Here is a 16,823-nt window from a genome sequence, read left to right as displayed (position 1 = left end):
ATGGAATCAACAGCGGAATAAAACATCACCAAAGCAGACATGTAAAGAATATTATCTACATATAAACACACACACATTACAGCAAAGGAGAGACACAAGCACATATTTAAATATCGCCTACGTTACTGGGCAATGAAGTGGGATTTTTTTCTCACGTTCTCATCTGGAGAGTCCGGTGAGGGTGTCTTTGTGCTCACCTTTTTGAACGGCACCGCGGAGTCCTCCACAGTCCGTGCACCAACAGGTCACGAACATCGTGGGTGTGTCACTCAGTCATTAATTACGATAGAGGCAACCATTTTTTTAACCATGCTGAGGTACCATAATGCTAACTATAACCACACCCTTTATGTGGTACTTAATTTGATTGTGCTTGAAGTAGCCTCAGCCCGTCAACTCGGCCCGCAAACAGTTATTAAGTATTAATGACTGATTTAAAAAAATGCTTAAATGAAGTAAAAGTTCACAAAAACGACTAAGCACTGCGTCAAGTGGGTCCAAAGACGCAGCCCGCTCATTCGTTACAATGAGGCCAATGCAACATCAGCATGTTAACATTGTGTTAGCATTTGAATACTAGCATTTAGCTAAAAGCAACACTGTGCTTAAGTACAGCGCCACAGAGCTGCTTGCAGGGATGTACTCTTGTTAATTTCCTGCAGGGAAGCTCTCCTTCTTCTCTTCTTCCACTCATTTTTCCTTTTCAGTCTCCCATCCTGCCGGAAGCAGGTTGGGCGACCATCCTTTGTATTTGTTGCACAAACAACAGATTCAGCCGAGGCTAAACACACCGTGCTAGTTTCTTAGTTTCACTAAGTGTTGAGGACCTTTGTTCTTTCGGTTGGTCTCTATTCCTTCCTTCAAGCAATTTTACTCGTCTACTGTATCTTGTTTTTCAGCTCGTTTTCATTTTCTCTGGCCTTTCTCTCCTTCTTATCCCATTCAGTTTTCTCTTTATTGTCTCTCTCTTACCTTCACAGATTTGCAAAACATACCAGCTTCATTTCCACTTAGAGCCATATGGGGATTCAAGACAAACAAAGGGATAAAATGACTATATAGCTTCACAAAAACTGAAAATCAACTACAGAATTAGTTTAGTCTGCAGTTCTGGCTGCTTACGGCGAAAAGGGGAGTGCTGCCTAATTACTTTGTATAATTCTATCTTTCATAATGTGTGTGTTTTCCAAATGCTGTCGCAACAAAACACCATTTGTCCACTCCACTCAGTGGGTTAGGTCTCCTGTATTCATAGAGATAATAAGCACTTTAACAGCCGAGGCATTATGCTGACATTTTATTCCCGTCTGTGATACTGACAACTGTTGCCATCCCATCCACTCACAACAGTCATCGTTGGTTTCTTTCAACTATGGCCGCAACATAAACCAAATCGTTTTAGGTGCCTATACTTGTAGCAACTAATCTGTTATCAAAGAAGGTAGAGGACAGGTGGACAAAAAGGGGACATTTTACCCAAGCTCAATATATACAAAATGATGAGAAAACAAACCGTGCTAAATTCCAACAAACATTTATTTATGAATTCTATGACAAACAGGAGGCAGTTATAATATCTTGTTTTACAAGCTACATCGGTTGAAAAAAGAAAAAGAAAAAACTTTAAATCCTCAACCTCTTTTTAAAAATCCACTTGGATCAAATTTCCTCATCTTACTCATTAAACGTCTGCCTTTTTCGTTTTTGGTCAGCTTCAAAATGCACCTATGTACAGAAGAAATGCTCAAGTGTGGGCCTATAAAGGGAGAGAGCTACATACTTCCACAGCGACCCGGCTCAGATCAGCTGTTGACATTCAGCTGTTCTCAAAGAAACAAAAGGAGGGAGATAGTACAAGTACAAACCTTTTCTTTCTTTTCCAATTTGCAATACAAGGGGGACACATTTATATCATTTAATTTGTCATTCATTGAATTCTCATTTTATTCAAGAAAACAGGTGTTATTAAAAAAAGACAAGAGCAGGTTATATAAAGCAAATATACAGGCAGTCTCTAGGTAATCGTTTAGCTACATTATGAACAGCTAAGAATTAATTTACATATTCCCAGGATGTAACAATCATATGAATGGAATGGAAACACGTTAAAAAGGCTGCTTTTCAGGCCACAGGCTTACAGACACACAGGGAATAATGAGACTTGTGGTTTGTGCCATGCAACCTGTAAGAGCTCATCAGTTATTGGCTGGTGATGACGTGCGACCCATTAAAACCGCCTGTCATTGGCTGCTATGTCTGGTACTTATAACCTGAGGGGGAGGAGCAAATATAACACCTGACAGGTAGGTGGAAAGGCTGGAGAGGCCGAGGTAAAAACTGACCAATGACATCTGAGTTGAAGAGGGTTTTGAGTCTTCTATGCTGGCGAAAATACATCCACGTTAAAGACCAGAAGGAGCTGTGAGGTGTGTTTCCAGCTATATCAGTCACATCTGATGTTATTATAGGAAAAATCACGAGTTTTAAAGCATTAAAGACAAATTATTTTATGTGTTCAAAATAGCTAAAAACATTAAACATTCTGTATTTTTTTGCATCATCTAATATGAAATGAAAATAGTGGCAGTTTTATCCACAGTCTCAACGTGTGCTGGAATTGTCTATCGTATCATGTCTAAAATACCGGCCTACGTTCGATTCTGCAATATCAGCAGAAAACATAAGATTGGTGGTTGGCTGATATCAAAACATAACCTTGGTCCGAATTGTTAGCCGTTTGGAGGTCTGGTCACACAAAAGCAAAACTAATTTCTATGTTGTACTGTACTCCTGACACTGAGGTCCCTTATTGGTCAGTCAAAATGTATGAAGTAGAGCAACAGTGGAAGATGAATGTAAACACAGATCATTCTACACCTTAAGACATCTGATCTGAACTTCAGATGTAATGAACCATCATGCAGTTTGTACTAGGTCTGTATTTGCAGAAAAATACAGTGTTTGAATTCAAGCCAGACATCTTTGCAGAGAAGAGGCACAAAGTGACCGTCTCATTAAGGGCGATGTACAGTAATGTTAAAGATACATTCGTATCTTATCGTCGTGTTACTTAATGAGGTGTCTCAGAGTTTGGTAATGGTGTAAGAGGTAGAGCACAATCTTTCTCACAATAAAGAATTCTTGTTTCACTCGTGTCATTGAGCTGGGCCACATCAGGAACTTTTGAAAAGATCTACGTTTCGCATCACAGCTTAAATATTTGTACTGAAATTATGAAAGATTAAATGACAATTGTTTTAGTAAATGATGCCAGCACTTCTCTAGTAGTTGTCAATAGTGTATTTTGTAAAAAAAAAAGCAGATTTGTTTCAGGTTTGTGCTTTTATTTTGTAGGGTTTGCGTTCTTTCAATTAAAATAAAAATCCCACTGCCTTCTTGCCTTAGTATCATCACTTACTCTGCCAAGGTCCTCCTCTTTCTATAGAATGCTTTCTTTTATTTCATCTACTCACTCATACATGCAGTGGTTTATGTATGGTTTTCTTGTTTTTACTGTTGGAAATCCCACAAATAAATCAAATATATAAAGACCTGTTACTGGCATTTGGTTGCTGTTTCACATGTTACATGCATGAATTTCAAATGGGATGTATTAATGGCTTTACTATGACATATTCTGTAGTTATAATCCAAAAACAGAAATAGTGCCAGACCTAATATCAATATGTCATTATTGGACTGCGGTTACATTCTGCACTGTGTATCAACTTCTCAAGCTATTTTTTTATGTTGAACATAATGGAGACAACAAACTCATGGGCCACAGTGAAGGGAAAAATGTATTCAGTAATTTTTGATTTCTCTCTTACCGTGACACTACTAACGCGTGTGAACTATTTTGAGTGAAGCTAACATGTTGGCTAGCTTGTCAGCTATCACTGTCTTGACATGCAGTATGTGCTGTAATTTGTGCAGGAAGATAGCATTAGAGGCTAATATTTGGTCAAAGTGAGAAATGTATCATTACCAGTCTTGATTCTTTTAACTGGTTGGTGTAGTCTTTATATGTTTATTTGTCATTGAGGTATATCTGTACTGAGTTTTGATCAAATGTGCCAGACCTCCTGACTAGGAAAAAACTTTACATTACTACATTAGCATACATAGTTGTGTGCAGCAAATGCAAACAGCTAACCGTGCTAGTGCCAAACTAGTATATAGTATATTCAAAGCAGTATATTTAGCCACATTTTGAATAATTGTAGGAAACAACACGGAAAGGCAGCAAAGAAGTGGATTATGCTGCTGGAGTGTGAACTGAAAACTGGGTCGTTGTGGAATCCTTGAAATTGCCAAATCTAAGCAGACAACAGCTGCGAAGAAACAAGCTAAACTTTTCAGAGCCACCTTTCTGGATGTCAAGTTTACAGTTTGATACTACAAACGGTAGATTTTCTGTGGAGTTTCCCCTAAAAGTGTTTTACTTGTATGGAGTATGGAAAAGCTAGTTCTGACTCACAGGTCACTGCTTTGCTAAGTGAACCTGTTAGCGAGCTAAGTCTTAGCGAGCTCTTTCGTCCTTTTCTGCCGTTATGTATTGTCAGTTAATTCTCTTAAGTGTCAACACCAGATGTAGTTTGTAATTGTGTGATGTAACTACAAAGCTTTAAAAGATAATATCATGGAATTTAGACAGGGATGGATGTGTACTCCACCATATTAGCGGTGCTATTTGGAAGCATTCTAATGAGGTTATATGATTTCATGTGGTCTTTAAACAATTAGAGTGCTTGGCTAAAACAACCTGTTGTATAATTGTGGTCAAACATCTGACCGTCTATTCCCGTGGCAAGTAGCTTTTGAAGCCGTGACTGGTTTCAGATAATTGGGTTTTCTACCAGCATTGAGGGCTGATGTGGAGACAGACAGCCGCATGTAGACTGTGGGTTTTCCTCCCTGTGTTATTTAAATACATGCACTGTTACTGTAATGCCCTATTTTAAACTGCAGAGTCATTAAATCGTGTGCAGAGATGGAGAAACACGCTCGACTGCAGCTCACAAATAGACAGCGGGAGAGACATAATTCAAATAGATGAGCCCACAGCAGACTTCACACTAAGTAGCACCATGATAACTAAACAGAAATAATAGAAACAGGCTAATAAATCAGCAAAAACATCCATATAAAATAAACAAAACAAAAATAATTTACTTTCCAGAAATACAATAACCCTTGGTATAAAAAAAGTTAGTATAGTGTGCATACTATGTCCTACTATACCTGTAAACCGTCTTGTCCTTCCTCCACTGTGGTACAGTACTCTATTTTAGCTTTACTTATTACAGCCTGATCGCAATTATGTGCAGAAAAACAATCTCGCCCATTAAAAAAAAAGGCCCGCTGTGTTTGTTTGTGTTTTATTTTTTTTATATGGAGTCCAGTTTTGGTGTGAGCTGACTAAAAAGTAATCTGACAGGCACTTTGAATATCTATTGATTGATTGATTGATTGATTAGAAACACAACATGGCAAACAAAGGGACAGGAGAAAGAAATGGAATTAAAAACCCTTCCAAATATGATTGTTTTCAGTTTACAGTATTCTTTTTAGGTTTCCAATTCACCAATAAGACCATTTGTATCAGTACCCCTGTAACATTTTTTTTTGTCTTTTACTGACTGTCTCGAATGTATTTGTTAAAAAGTAAAAACTCAGTGCTTTCACTACTCTGGCTTCAAATGGACAGCTCTTAGCTGGTTGTTTACCAAGATCACGTTATAATGCTACCTTTTACAAAATGCGTATAGATTTCGTAGAGTAGCTGTAGTACTACAACACGAGGACAGTTGTGCGTGAGAGAAGAGTGGAGGGAAAAGAGGAAGTATTTAAAAACTATCCCCTTTACGAGACCTGGAAATGATGCACTGGTACACCATAACGCTGAGAATTCAATGACTAAACGTACACACAAACCAGACACACATACACATCTGCGAAAGACTCTAATAAAAGGAATGCTTCTGAATTCTCCTTGGACACTGCTTAGAGTTAGTGAGTGTTTCTGGTCGATGAGCATTTTGAGTTTGGACACACCTCATATCTGATGCCATGAAGCACAGTAGGGTAGGGATGCACTGATAAAGCTGATGGAACTCAGATCAATATCATAAGTGTTGTTAATTATTTAATTCTGAAAGTCACATTGATATTTAGTGTAAACCACCTAAATGTTCTGTACAGTTTTTTACAGAATGGAGAGAATTGGAATACTTTTCATGTTTTGGCTTGGGCTTGTGTAGCAGGATGCCAAACTAGTTGTTGAGGCACTCAACAACTAGTAAAAAATAAGTTTGAAAAGTCATATCAGTGCATCTCCATCCAATGCCAAGTGAAAACTGCAGATGGACTTTTTAGGTTAACGATGATCAAAGGGTTAAAGATGAATCCTGACATCAGTTAGAAATATCTCAAAATAGGAAACGAGCAGGCACTTTCTGCCTGCTGTAACAGGTCGAAACCAAAACTATAATTTTTCCAATCAGACTCTGGAGGGTAACATGTTTGAAGTGGGTTTCATAGGGTTTAGGAACCATGACTACGATGCCACAAAACGTCTCCGTATTAGTGGCCAAAGTCCTTCTGTGAGCACAATGGACAGATACTTCGAGCAAGCATGGGGAGCTTTTTTGTTCTTTCTGTTTGCTACTACGCAACAATGGTAGGAGGTCCACTCATATCAGTTGTATGGTCTCATTTATAAAGCTGACGAGTCCAAACATCAATCCATGGAGTCCAAGTCTGGTTATGCTGGGATTTGTTGTCCAATAGAACTCAAATTTCTCCTTTCGTGATCTAACGTAACAGGAGGACTAGTTGAATACCAGGCTGCAACCGAAGCAGAGGCGTCATCAAAAAGTGGCATTGTCAGATCCTTGTTGGTGACACTCGCTGGAATGTTATTGTGCTAATGAATCAAAAAGGCATAATTGCATTTCCCAGCACAGCATGTGTGTATATGACGACAAAGTTCAGAGAGAAATGATCTTAGACTGATGGTTTCAGAGTTGCTACCACAATGTGGAAGCTCTTTCCAGCTGTGACGGATGTCCCCTCTCCAGTTTTATACTGTGGCTCTCAAAGTAACACATGCACTTTCAACGCATACTCAAACTGGGACCACGTCCTTTTCTCCTCCTTGCTTATCTGTAATTCCAACATGGCTACTGGTCCAACAGCATAGTGGCAAGACGACGTCGTAAAGGTGGATTTTCCAGTCCAAAACGGACAATTTGTAGTACCTTATTCTGTAAATGTGGGGGGGTTGAAGGGTTTAGTAGATCCGGTCCTGACATCATAGTTTTACTTGTTAGACTCTCTTCAGTTCGTAGAGTTACTCTTGTTTAGTAAAGCGTGTCAAATTAATGTGTTTTATGTCCTGCTGGTAGATTTGTGATGGTTGGATCTGTTGCTGGCTTGGAGTTTCTGACCTCCCTGTCCTTGGCATCAGAATGGTACAGTCCAAGAGCAGTGTTATGGATGTGTGCATGTGGCAGTGGGTTTGTGGAGCAGTCTGTGCAGTGTGCTAGCAGTGTGTGTGTGTGTGTGTGTGATGTTTGGCAGTGCACCTGTGTGGCAGGTTGTATGTGTGAATGTACATTTGCTGACGTGAGGGGTGTGAGGAATTGCGTTTTTCATGGCAGTGATGTACAGTGTTTGTGAAGAATCAGTATTGAGTGTGTGTGTGTGTGTGTGTTGCGTGTCTTTGAAGTGTCATCACTCGTTGCAGGTGTCCCCCTTCTCCTCGGTTGTCGCCGGAGACTCTTGTGGGCGGTGCTTGCACTGGCCGACCAAATGGCGAGCTCCTGCTGCTCTTGATGGTCGGGCGAGGCAGGAGGAGGACTGGGCAGCACAGTCACAGGGTGCATCCTGGGAAATGGAAAGATGTCTTATTTATCCAAACACGTAGGTAGGTATGAATGTTTTGTGTTTTCATATTACATTATGAACATATTTTTTTTATTTTAGATTGAGTTTTAAAAAGACCACACCAGGGCAAAATCGATCTTCTCAACTACAACTTTTGAGGACCAGTTTCTAATGCAGTGCCTATTTTTCCATATTTACCATCTCAGGCAGCTATCTGTCTCCACTTATTTCTGTAAGCTGAAGACATTCTAGCAGACGTTTGAAACTTGCTTAAGATCGGGACGCACACTGTGATTGTTGACCCCATAATAAATAAGATTTGAGCATGATGTTGAACACAGTGTGTTCCAGTCTGGTCAGTTGGTGTTGACAGTAGGATAATATGACCAACGAGTGTCGTTTAGTTTTGAAAGTCCAATTGATTTTCAAACGGTACTGAAGTGAATGGAAACGGTCGGAAATACATACAAAAATCTAAAACTGTTTAGCATGCTTTCGAAAAAACCCACTGTTCTACTGGAATAGTAGAGTGAATATATAGACTTTTCTAAAACACAGATTCATTTTTGGCAAAAGAGCTGTGATGTACAGTAAAAGTGAATTAATGTAGATGGGCTAAAACAACTACTGGTATGGTCCTCTTTAAAGTTTATAATAAAAGTACATTTCCAATGGCTGCACCTCTGTCCCAGGTCCTGCGGCACCAGCGTTGCTCGTCGTTTCTTTCCCTCCTCCCATGATACTGACCATCTCCTCCCCGACCGTCTGCCTCATGAACCTCTTATTGACGATCTTGGTCACACTGTCGTTGCTTATAGCCAGCGCTCCGAATCCCCCGACCACGACTGACACGCACTCCGGCTTGGGCTCATCCACTCCGCTGAAACTTCCCGAGACACCCAGACCTCCGAGGCTGTAATTGGAGTCTTTTTGCACTCTCTCCTCAGACAGGACGACTGCTCCTGGGCCACGGCTGCTGCAGACATTCCTGAAGAACTCCTGGACCAGGCCTCCGTACCGCTGAGAGCCGGGGTCAGGTCCACAGACCGGTGCACTGGTGGGTTTCCCTGCGGCAGAAGACTGCCGTGCTGGACTGGCTCCCTGGCTGGCCCCTAATCGCAAAATAGTGATTCAAGGCAGCGATTATATTTCTTTTCCAAAAATTGTGGTTTACAGGGCTGATTGAATCTTGGACTCATGCTTGCACTGTCAAGTCAGTGACAGTCAGCAGGAATGGAGACTTTAGCTGTAAAAGCAAGATTCTGAATTTTCACTCATGGTAGAAGTTTGTGTTCTGCCTCTGACCTCTACTAGTAATTTAATATTCTAGACAAAACCCTAATGACATGAAACACAACAGTTATATTGTGTTGCCATACTGCACTGTACACCTGACATATTAATAAAAAACATCATTGATTTCTACTCCAAATTTAAAATATGTAAATATATTTAAATAACTGATGTAGTACTTGAAATGAAGTAACACCAGATTTGATAAACCATAAATAGGTAAGGGTTTGCTTTGTTCTATAATACTGTCAACAGAATATGTTTGAGTTTTGGACTCTACTTCAGATAAAACTAAATGTCTAAAGTTTTGATTTGCTTTCTCAAATATTTTTTGACATTTCATAGAGTTTGTAAAGATGGGTGATGAATCCTTAAAAGCAAAACTCAGGGAATAAGACTGCATTCCACTTGAGTTGTTTCATATAAAATAAGAAGAATAAGATGTTAATTTATTAATTCCGAAGGATATTCTTGTGCCAGAGATTGATGAAAAATTACCACGGAAGAATAAGAAAAAAACAAAAAAAGTAAAAATATAAACAATAATAATAATAACTCTGTAATAATAGAGTAATAAATATATAGTGTATAAGAAGTAATACGGACTGGATAGAATATAATGGCAAAAAGAGTAAGATACATTTAGTAAAATAAGTAAACTAAAACAGAAAAAGTAAATTACAAGAACATAAGAATAATAACGAGAGTACGATTATTAAGTGTAAAACAAATAATGCTAAGACCTGCCCCTAATAGAAAAAAAGAATGTATGCATTGCACTGTGTGCAGTAACAAAATAATGGTAATAAATAATCAAAGTGGAGTGATGTCAAAGACCTGACAAAAATAACACGATGACTCCAATAAATGACTCCATTTGAAATTTTAAGCAAAAAGTAAAAAGTAAAAGTTAATGAATGCCAGCAAATTTGGTTGATTGTCTTTGTTTAAGAGCAGACATTTTGAGCAGACATTTTGCAGCAAAACCACAGGTGTTACTAAAAAACAGTTTCCGTTATAATCTTAGTACGCTAGCATGAACAGGATCCTGAAACCGAGGCATTCTGCCATCATTTTATTTTTTACACCTATGCTTCTCCTACTGTGACATGTCAAATGACAAAATGTCTTCCATGAAAACGGTTTTATTTTCACACAGTATCTTACCTCCGTCAGCCCTCCAGAGCGACTCTGTGCTTCCAGTGTGTTCGACCACACTGAAGAGGCTGGAGAGGCCGTCGGTGAGGCCGTTCAGGACGGGGCTGTCCCTGGTGGTGGTGGAGCGAGCCCAGGCCGAGCCTCCTCCTCCACCGATGGATCTTTGCTGGAGGCTCCACAGGCTCCGGTCCCTGGAAGAGGAACTGCCGTCCAGTCTAGAGGTGGAGCCTAAAAACAGAGCAGTCGGATGTCTCCTTCTCCCAAGCAATAGTGTTTACAGTGGATGTTAGAGGCCGGAGAACAAACTCTAATTACCAGAAGACACTCTGCGTTGTAGTTTGGGTGAGCCATACTTGGGTGAACAGCATGGCCTATCGATGCGGCTGTGAACTTTATCCAGGGATGAGGATATCTGCCGGGTTCGAGCGGACACCAGCGAGGATGTGGTTGTTGGCGAGGGGCGAGGAGACCAGGCTTTATGTTGGAACCCTCTGCTGTTGGAAAGGTTGTCAGTTTGAAGCCCGATGCTGACATATTGCGCAGTGGTCTGCGTGGACCTGGTGGACATGCCCTGGGGGGAGAAAAGGAAATGATGGAGAACGTTTAGTGTGTTATTGTGTTAAGAGAAGGAGAAAAAACAATGAAGAGTAATCGAAACAGCCACTGAAGAGAGATGATCCTGAAAATTATGTCTTAGTATACTGCAAAAATATCTTAATAAGTGAATGTTTTTTTATTATTATTATCTAGTAACATCTTTTTTCATAAAACACTAGACACACAAAAAGCTGTTTAGAATTATAGGTTCAAATTAATGCATCTTTTTGAAAACATGCCTTATAGGATTAAAAATATACCAAAATTGCTTGATAGGATGGGGAATCATTACAAAAGTGATGAGATGTGATTATTATAAATCTTACTGTATAATCTAAATAAACATTCAAAAAGTCTGCACATACCTGTCACATACCTGCTACAGTTATCTGAAGTCCATTGACCAAAACTTTTAAATAAATTTACATTTTCAACAGAGCAAGTATTGTTACTACAAAGTATTTTCATTCTTAAAAAGAAAGTACCTGACTCCCAGGTTCCTTAGAGGATTTCCTCTCCAGAGAGGAAGAGCGTATGGCCTGGCGGACACAGTTGGTCATCTCCTTCATGTCATCACTCAAGTTGGCGGAAATCTCCCCGATCTCCAGGCCGTGGAAAGCCGATGAGGGTGCCATCCCATCAACCGAGCCGCCAACGCCATTGGCGACACTGGGGATCGAACCGGCGATGCAGCCGCTTCTGCTCTCCAGCAGCTCCCTGTGCTGCTTGGACAGTGAGCTCAGCCACTGCTCGTACGAGGACGAAAAGGACGATGGAGGTTGTTGCTGCTGAACCTCAAGGGTTCCCACCGCAGTCAGGCCCGTGTCTGAGCCACTCACTCCCAGGGAAGAGGTCCCGTTCTGGGCCCGCTGTGACTCTTTGGCCTCCTGGCTCCTTCTGCGGTGCTCCATGCGTCTTACCGCAGGAGGGCTGTAGTAGATCCGGATGCCGGTGCGGTCTGGAGCAGTGTAGCTCCTCTGGACGGTTTCCAGATCCAGCTCTGATCCCACTAAGCTGCTGCAAGAGCCGCTGGGACCGTCCCAGGTTTTACAGGTGTCCCCAACCTCTGGGGTCTGAGATGAGAGAGTGGGGACAAAAAAAACAAAAAACAGTATAAAAAATAGTGATCAGTATACATTTTTACTATGCTGTCTTCAGCTTGAGGAGAGAACAGATATTATGACAATTGTTATACAAATCGTATAACTTTTAAAAGTAAAATCCAGTCTTTGTTTCACTAGTCTTGTCAAACATATCAAAGCAAAGAAATCCCAATAAACTGCACATTTTAAAACAGTAAATGTGTAAATTCACAACGTGTTCACCTCATTGGTTAGGTAGGTCCAGTTCTTCCTGGTGAGGTCACCCAGCTCTGGGACAGCAAACTGAATTCTCTCCTCCTGATTGGCCCCACCGTTAACTTCTGGGCCATCCAGCTCTGATGTGGATTTGGCTCTTTTCATTGAAAGAGGAGGAAGGAGTGGATGAGAAAAGAGAAGCAAAGTTATGCTCTGTTCATCGAGATTACAAATTCACACTCCTTCATGAAGCCGTTTTGAACATTTCATGCTACTAATTGATTTAAAACTGTGAGGTAATGTGTTGAAATTGTTACCTTGGTGATCCTGTTCCATTCGTGACGACTGTGTCTGCAGAGGACTCGCTGCCGAATGACTTTGACTGTGAGGACAAAAAACACCTGTCAGTGAAACCACACAACTATTTATTTTGTTTACATCTTATGAGCATTTTTGAAAGATTGCATCATTTGAGCAAAATGTTCTTTTGGCATTTTCCTTTTCTACACTTTTTTTTTTTCACACCTTGGCAGACATCCACTGTAGACACATTCATCTCATTGCTGTCCACTTCCTCTAGAGCTGTTTTGGCAGAAGGAAGTGGAGACTGACAAGTATAATCTATCTGTGACAGACAGCATGCAAACACACACACACACACACACACACACACACACACACACACACACACACACACACACACACACACACACACACACACACACACACACACAGAGAGATGGTGATGCTGAGTCAGTTCGTTTCACACTTGAGAGGTGATCTCACACTCTCATTTCCCCTCAGAGGAAAGAGACAGAGTGGGAAGAGGGGAAAAGGACATCTGCAGATAATGTGCTTAGTTGTGCAGATACACTGATGGACTTTCACCTGCAACTCACTGAACTGCAGACCACGCTGCATGGGTGTGTATAGTACACTGACAGATCGCTAAATATAGACCAGTTTTTAGACTACATTCCCAAACAGAGTTACTTGGACCCAATGGGGTACTTCTGCAGTTGCCAGGGGGACTGCCACTTCAAACTTAACCAAACTGACCTAAACGCTGACAGTTCAATTGCATGGAAAATATTGAAACAATACCCACTTAAATAATTAAAAGTGTTAAATAATAATAATCCAGTTCAAATCAGTTCAAATAAACATATTGGAACATAACTGGCGGTGTCTGTGGGGGTACGTCGGACACAAAAGTACCACTGGTTAAACGTATGGACTGTATGTTTTCTTTAAAATACATTTCCTCTAGAAAATCTAGCCTAATCCACCCCAACATCCCATTTCAACTGGAAACAGTAAACATCAGATTTCTACAGTAACTCCGAGAAGCTCAAATTACACTAAAATCCAGCTACTTTTACACTGACTGGCCTGATGGGGGCACTGTAATCAAAAGTCAGAAGTCTCTGGATGACCCAACAGCACAATACGAGTAGAGGAGACAGTAGATGAGATTTGTGTGTGACAGAGCATGACACAGACACACTCTGAAAGACTGAGACAGAGTAGATTAAAGTATGACGAGCTGCGGCCTCCTGCCAAGTCTCCAATGCAGCACACGGCCACTTAATGGAAGGAGTGAGACGGGATCACACGCAGCAGACAGGAGGAAGGAAAAGGAGGGAGATGGACGAGAAGAGGAGTGAAAGGAATGAACAGAAAGGAAAGGGAAGACAAAAGACACCCTCAGACTGAGAACCGGAGGCACAGCAGACAGAGATATCTTAATTCCTTTGTGTATTTATGGAGAAAAAACTAACTACCACTTTAAAACACTGATGAAATCCCTCCCAGACATGTTGAAGCAGCTTGGCAGTGACTGCTCTGATGTATAATCAGAAGATCAGAATGACCACAGTAAGGCAATAACACCAAAGAGGCTCCTCCTCCTCACTCACATTATGTCATCAACAGCTGCGGTTACTTGTCTGCATCAGCAAAGTATCCCAAGAGAAAAAATATCACCCTATAGACAACAGTAACATGCATTTTTGGTCTATTTTGACATTTCTAGTGTTGCTTTCGACTTTAACGTACTGCATGATATGTTTGGTTGAGTTTATAATGGAAGGAGGCCCAGATGGACGTGAAGTTGCTTTGAAGTAAACTGACAATAGGCAATAGTAGATGTTGCGTAGTTGTTAGTTACAAAAATAGAGCTTGTGCACACAATGGGAAGAGTTTCACATGAAAAGTGTCCGTGAAAAACATGCATTTAGATTTGACTAAGTTGTAACTCAAAGTTGAAATATAGACACATTTTTTTTCTATATTGTTTTAGTTTTTTTGGTGAAATGCTAATGGGAGTCTGAAAGCAGCCATATTGCACTAGCTATGGCTTTGGTAAAATGTTAATAATATTTCAGAGAAATCATCAGATGTGATTGGAAGTAATTGAAAAAAGTGTACCAAGAACCCCCACATCTGATCCAATGACTCGATACACTTTAGATGTCCTTCTTATCTCAGACACCCTCATCCTCTCAGATTCCATCACCCAAGATACGCTCACTCCTTATCTCTTCTTCATCTTTGACATTTCTCTCTTGCTCACACACACACACACACACACACACACACACACACACACACACACACACACACGCACACACGCATGTCATACCTTCCCCTGTTGTGCAGTGGCCTCTCCCAGTCTCTGCTCCCACTGAGCTCTTTCCTGGCTGAACCTCTCCAGCAGCTCCAGCTTCTCTCTGCCCCAGTTCCTCTCCCCGATCTGAAGCTGATTGGTCCGCAGGTGGGTCACAGCGGAGAGACGAGAAGAAGAGGAAAAACATCAGAGGAAGAGGATGGATTTGGTGTGCACACCGCCAGAATATGAATTTTAACACTAGATCAATGTTAAGTAAAACACAACTCTTGAGCCGTCACAGAAATTTAATAATACGTTTTTACAACCGGAAATTGAGCTGGAGGGATTTATCTCTTTGTGATAAAATCTCGCAACACAGTTTGCTCTGTCTGTGCAAACAAAGTTTCCTTCCAACCTAACTTGGTGCATTCAGACAGACATTTACCTGTTTAGTTAGGTCCATCACGGCTGCGTAGGAATCGGCCAGGAGGTGCTGGTGCTCTTCACGCTCCCTCTTCAGCGCCACCTTCAGGTCCGGAGGCTCCAGTGCATCAGTGACGGACAGAGACGCTGCTTTTCCTGATTTGGTCTCAAGCTGATAGGAGAAAAGACATAGAAGATCATGGTAAAAATGTAATTTACACCCATTTCCCCCTAAATCCTAGTAAGTGGAGATCATTATTCTGTTCGCAAATTGAAAACTTTCATGAACTTAATTTTTTTATAAATCACTACTGTTAGATAAGTTAAGTTTCAGTAACTATAGCAATATTGCAATGTAAAAATACTGTTATATAAAACATTATACTATTATTCTAAAATGTAATAAATATTAACAGCAATTCCTCTTTTGGATAATAAAGTTCAATTTAAACATGTAAAAAGGTATCAAAATAAGCACTAGTAATAAGTACTTCTCATAAAGCAGGATTGTTAAAATAATGCTGAGTGAATCTATAAGTGGCATCATAACATGATGATCTTATAAGATATAACATCGCGATACGATCTCTCTTCATTGGGAACAACTGAAAAAAAGACACTGGTGCTCAGAACAACATGGACATACTCAATTAAAGTATAACGTCTGTAAAATCTTGCTTTAGCTCTGCCCTTAAGTACATTACATTACATTACAGTCATTTAGCAGACGCTTTTATCCAAAGCGACTTACAATTCAGTATCTATCTACCGTAGACGCAGCTACAGGAGCAATTTTGGGGTTAAGTGTCTTGATCAAGGACACATTGACATGAGCCGGGAATCGAACTGCCAACCCTCTGAATGAAAGGCGGCCCTTTCACCACTTAGCCACAGTCACCCCAAGTAAATGTACTTAGTTACTTTCCACGTCAAACACACACACACACACACACACACACACACACACACACACACACACACACACACACACACACACACACACACACAAATACTTATTATTATTATGTATTGGGAAAAGGTCTGTTATATGACCTCATCCACTAGAAGGCAAAGTAAAGTCTCCACACAGATGAGATCCTTGTGATGGCTTTCTGCTGCTCATCCAATGATCTTCATGTTGTGGTGAGGGACTGATGAGGAGGACAGAGACCACAACCTAGAGAACTGTCTCTTTGTTCTTCTCCTTTGATTATATCTTTGCTACTGAAGCTCTCTCAGCTATTCCTTCCTTCTCCCTCTGTACCCCTCTTCCCCATCTCTATCCCTCTCACCCCTTCACCCTCTCTCTACTGCTTTCTCACCTTCTATTTCCAGGTCTCTCACCCCCTGTTTTTTTCTCGCTCTGTATAAATCTGGCCTGCTGTCACAGAGCCTGGAAGGTGGGATCGCTTGAAATTTTTATGAGCAGCTCTGCTTTCCCTTTTCCTCAGTGTGAGCCTCATAGTTCACACAGCCGACACTATCAGGCCCATCAGCCTGACAAGCAGACACACACACACACACACACACACACACACACACACACACACACA

At 40.8% G+C, this 16,823-nt stretch overlaps 1 protein-coding gene across 1 annotated transcript in view; it reads right to left on the bottom strand.

The window, feature by feature from the left end:
- Nucleotides 1–1,518: 1,518 nt before the first annotated feature.
- The window catches only part of mtcl2 (microtubule crosslinking factor 2), a 90,958-nt gene continuing 75,653 nt past the window's right edge, over nucleotides 1,519–16,823 (bottom strand). Inside the window, exons 16-24 of the mRNA XM_068733823.1 lie at nucleotides 15,293–15,442; nucleotides 14,881–14,997; nucleotides 12,554–12,618; nucleotides 12,264–12,393; nucleotides 11,424–12,011; nucleotides 10,657–10,912; nucleotides 10,351–10,569; nucleotides 8,572–9,002; nucleotides 1,519–7,890 (exon numbers count right to left, since the gene is read on the bottom strand). Of these exons, the coding sequence (XP_068589924.1) occupies nucleotides 7,738–7,890; nucleotides 8,572–9,002; nucleotides 10,351–10,569; nucleotides 10,657–10,912; nucleotides 11,424–12,011; nucleotides 12,264–12,393; nucleotides 12,554–12,618; nucleotides 14,881–14,997; nucleotides 15,293–15,442 (2,109 nt within the window). The 3' untranslated portion in view covers nucleotides 1,519–7,737. The remainder of the gene's footprint in view (nucleotides 7,891–8,571; nucleotides 9,003–10,350; nucleotides 10,570–10,656; nucleotides 10,913–11,423; nucleotides 12,012–12,263; nucleotides 12,394–12,553; nucleotides 12,619–14,880; nucleotides 14,998–15,292; nucleotides 15,443–16,823) is intronic.

Source organism: Cebidichthys violaceus, unplaced genomic scaffold (assembly GCF_023349555.1).
Source record: "Cebidichthys violaceus isolate CVI_PGR_0920_01 unplaced genomic scaffold, fCebVio1.0.p SCAF_6, whole genome shotgun sequence".
Taxonomy (NCBI): Eukaryota; Metazoa; Chordata; class Actinopteri; order Perciformes; family Stichaeidae; genus Cebidichthys; species Cebidichthys violaceus.
This window is presented reverse-complemented; position numbering and strand designations above follow the sequence as displayed.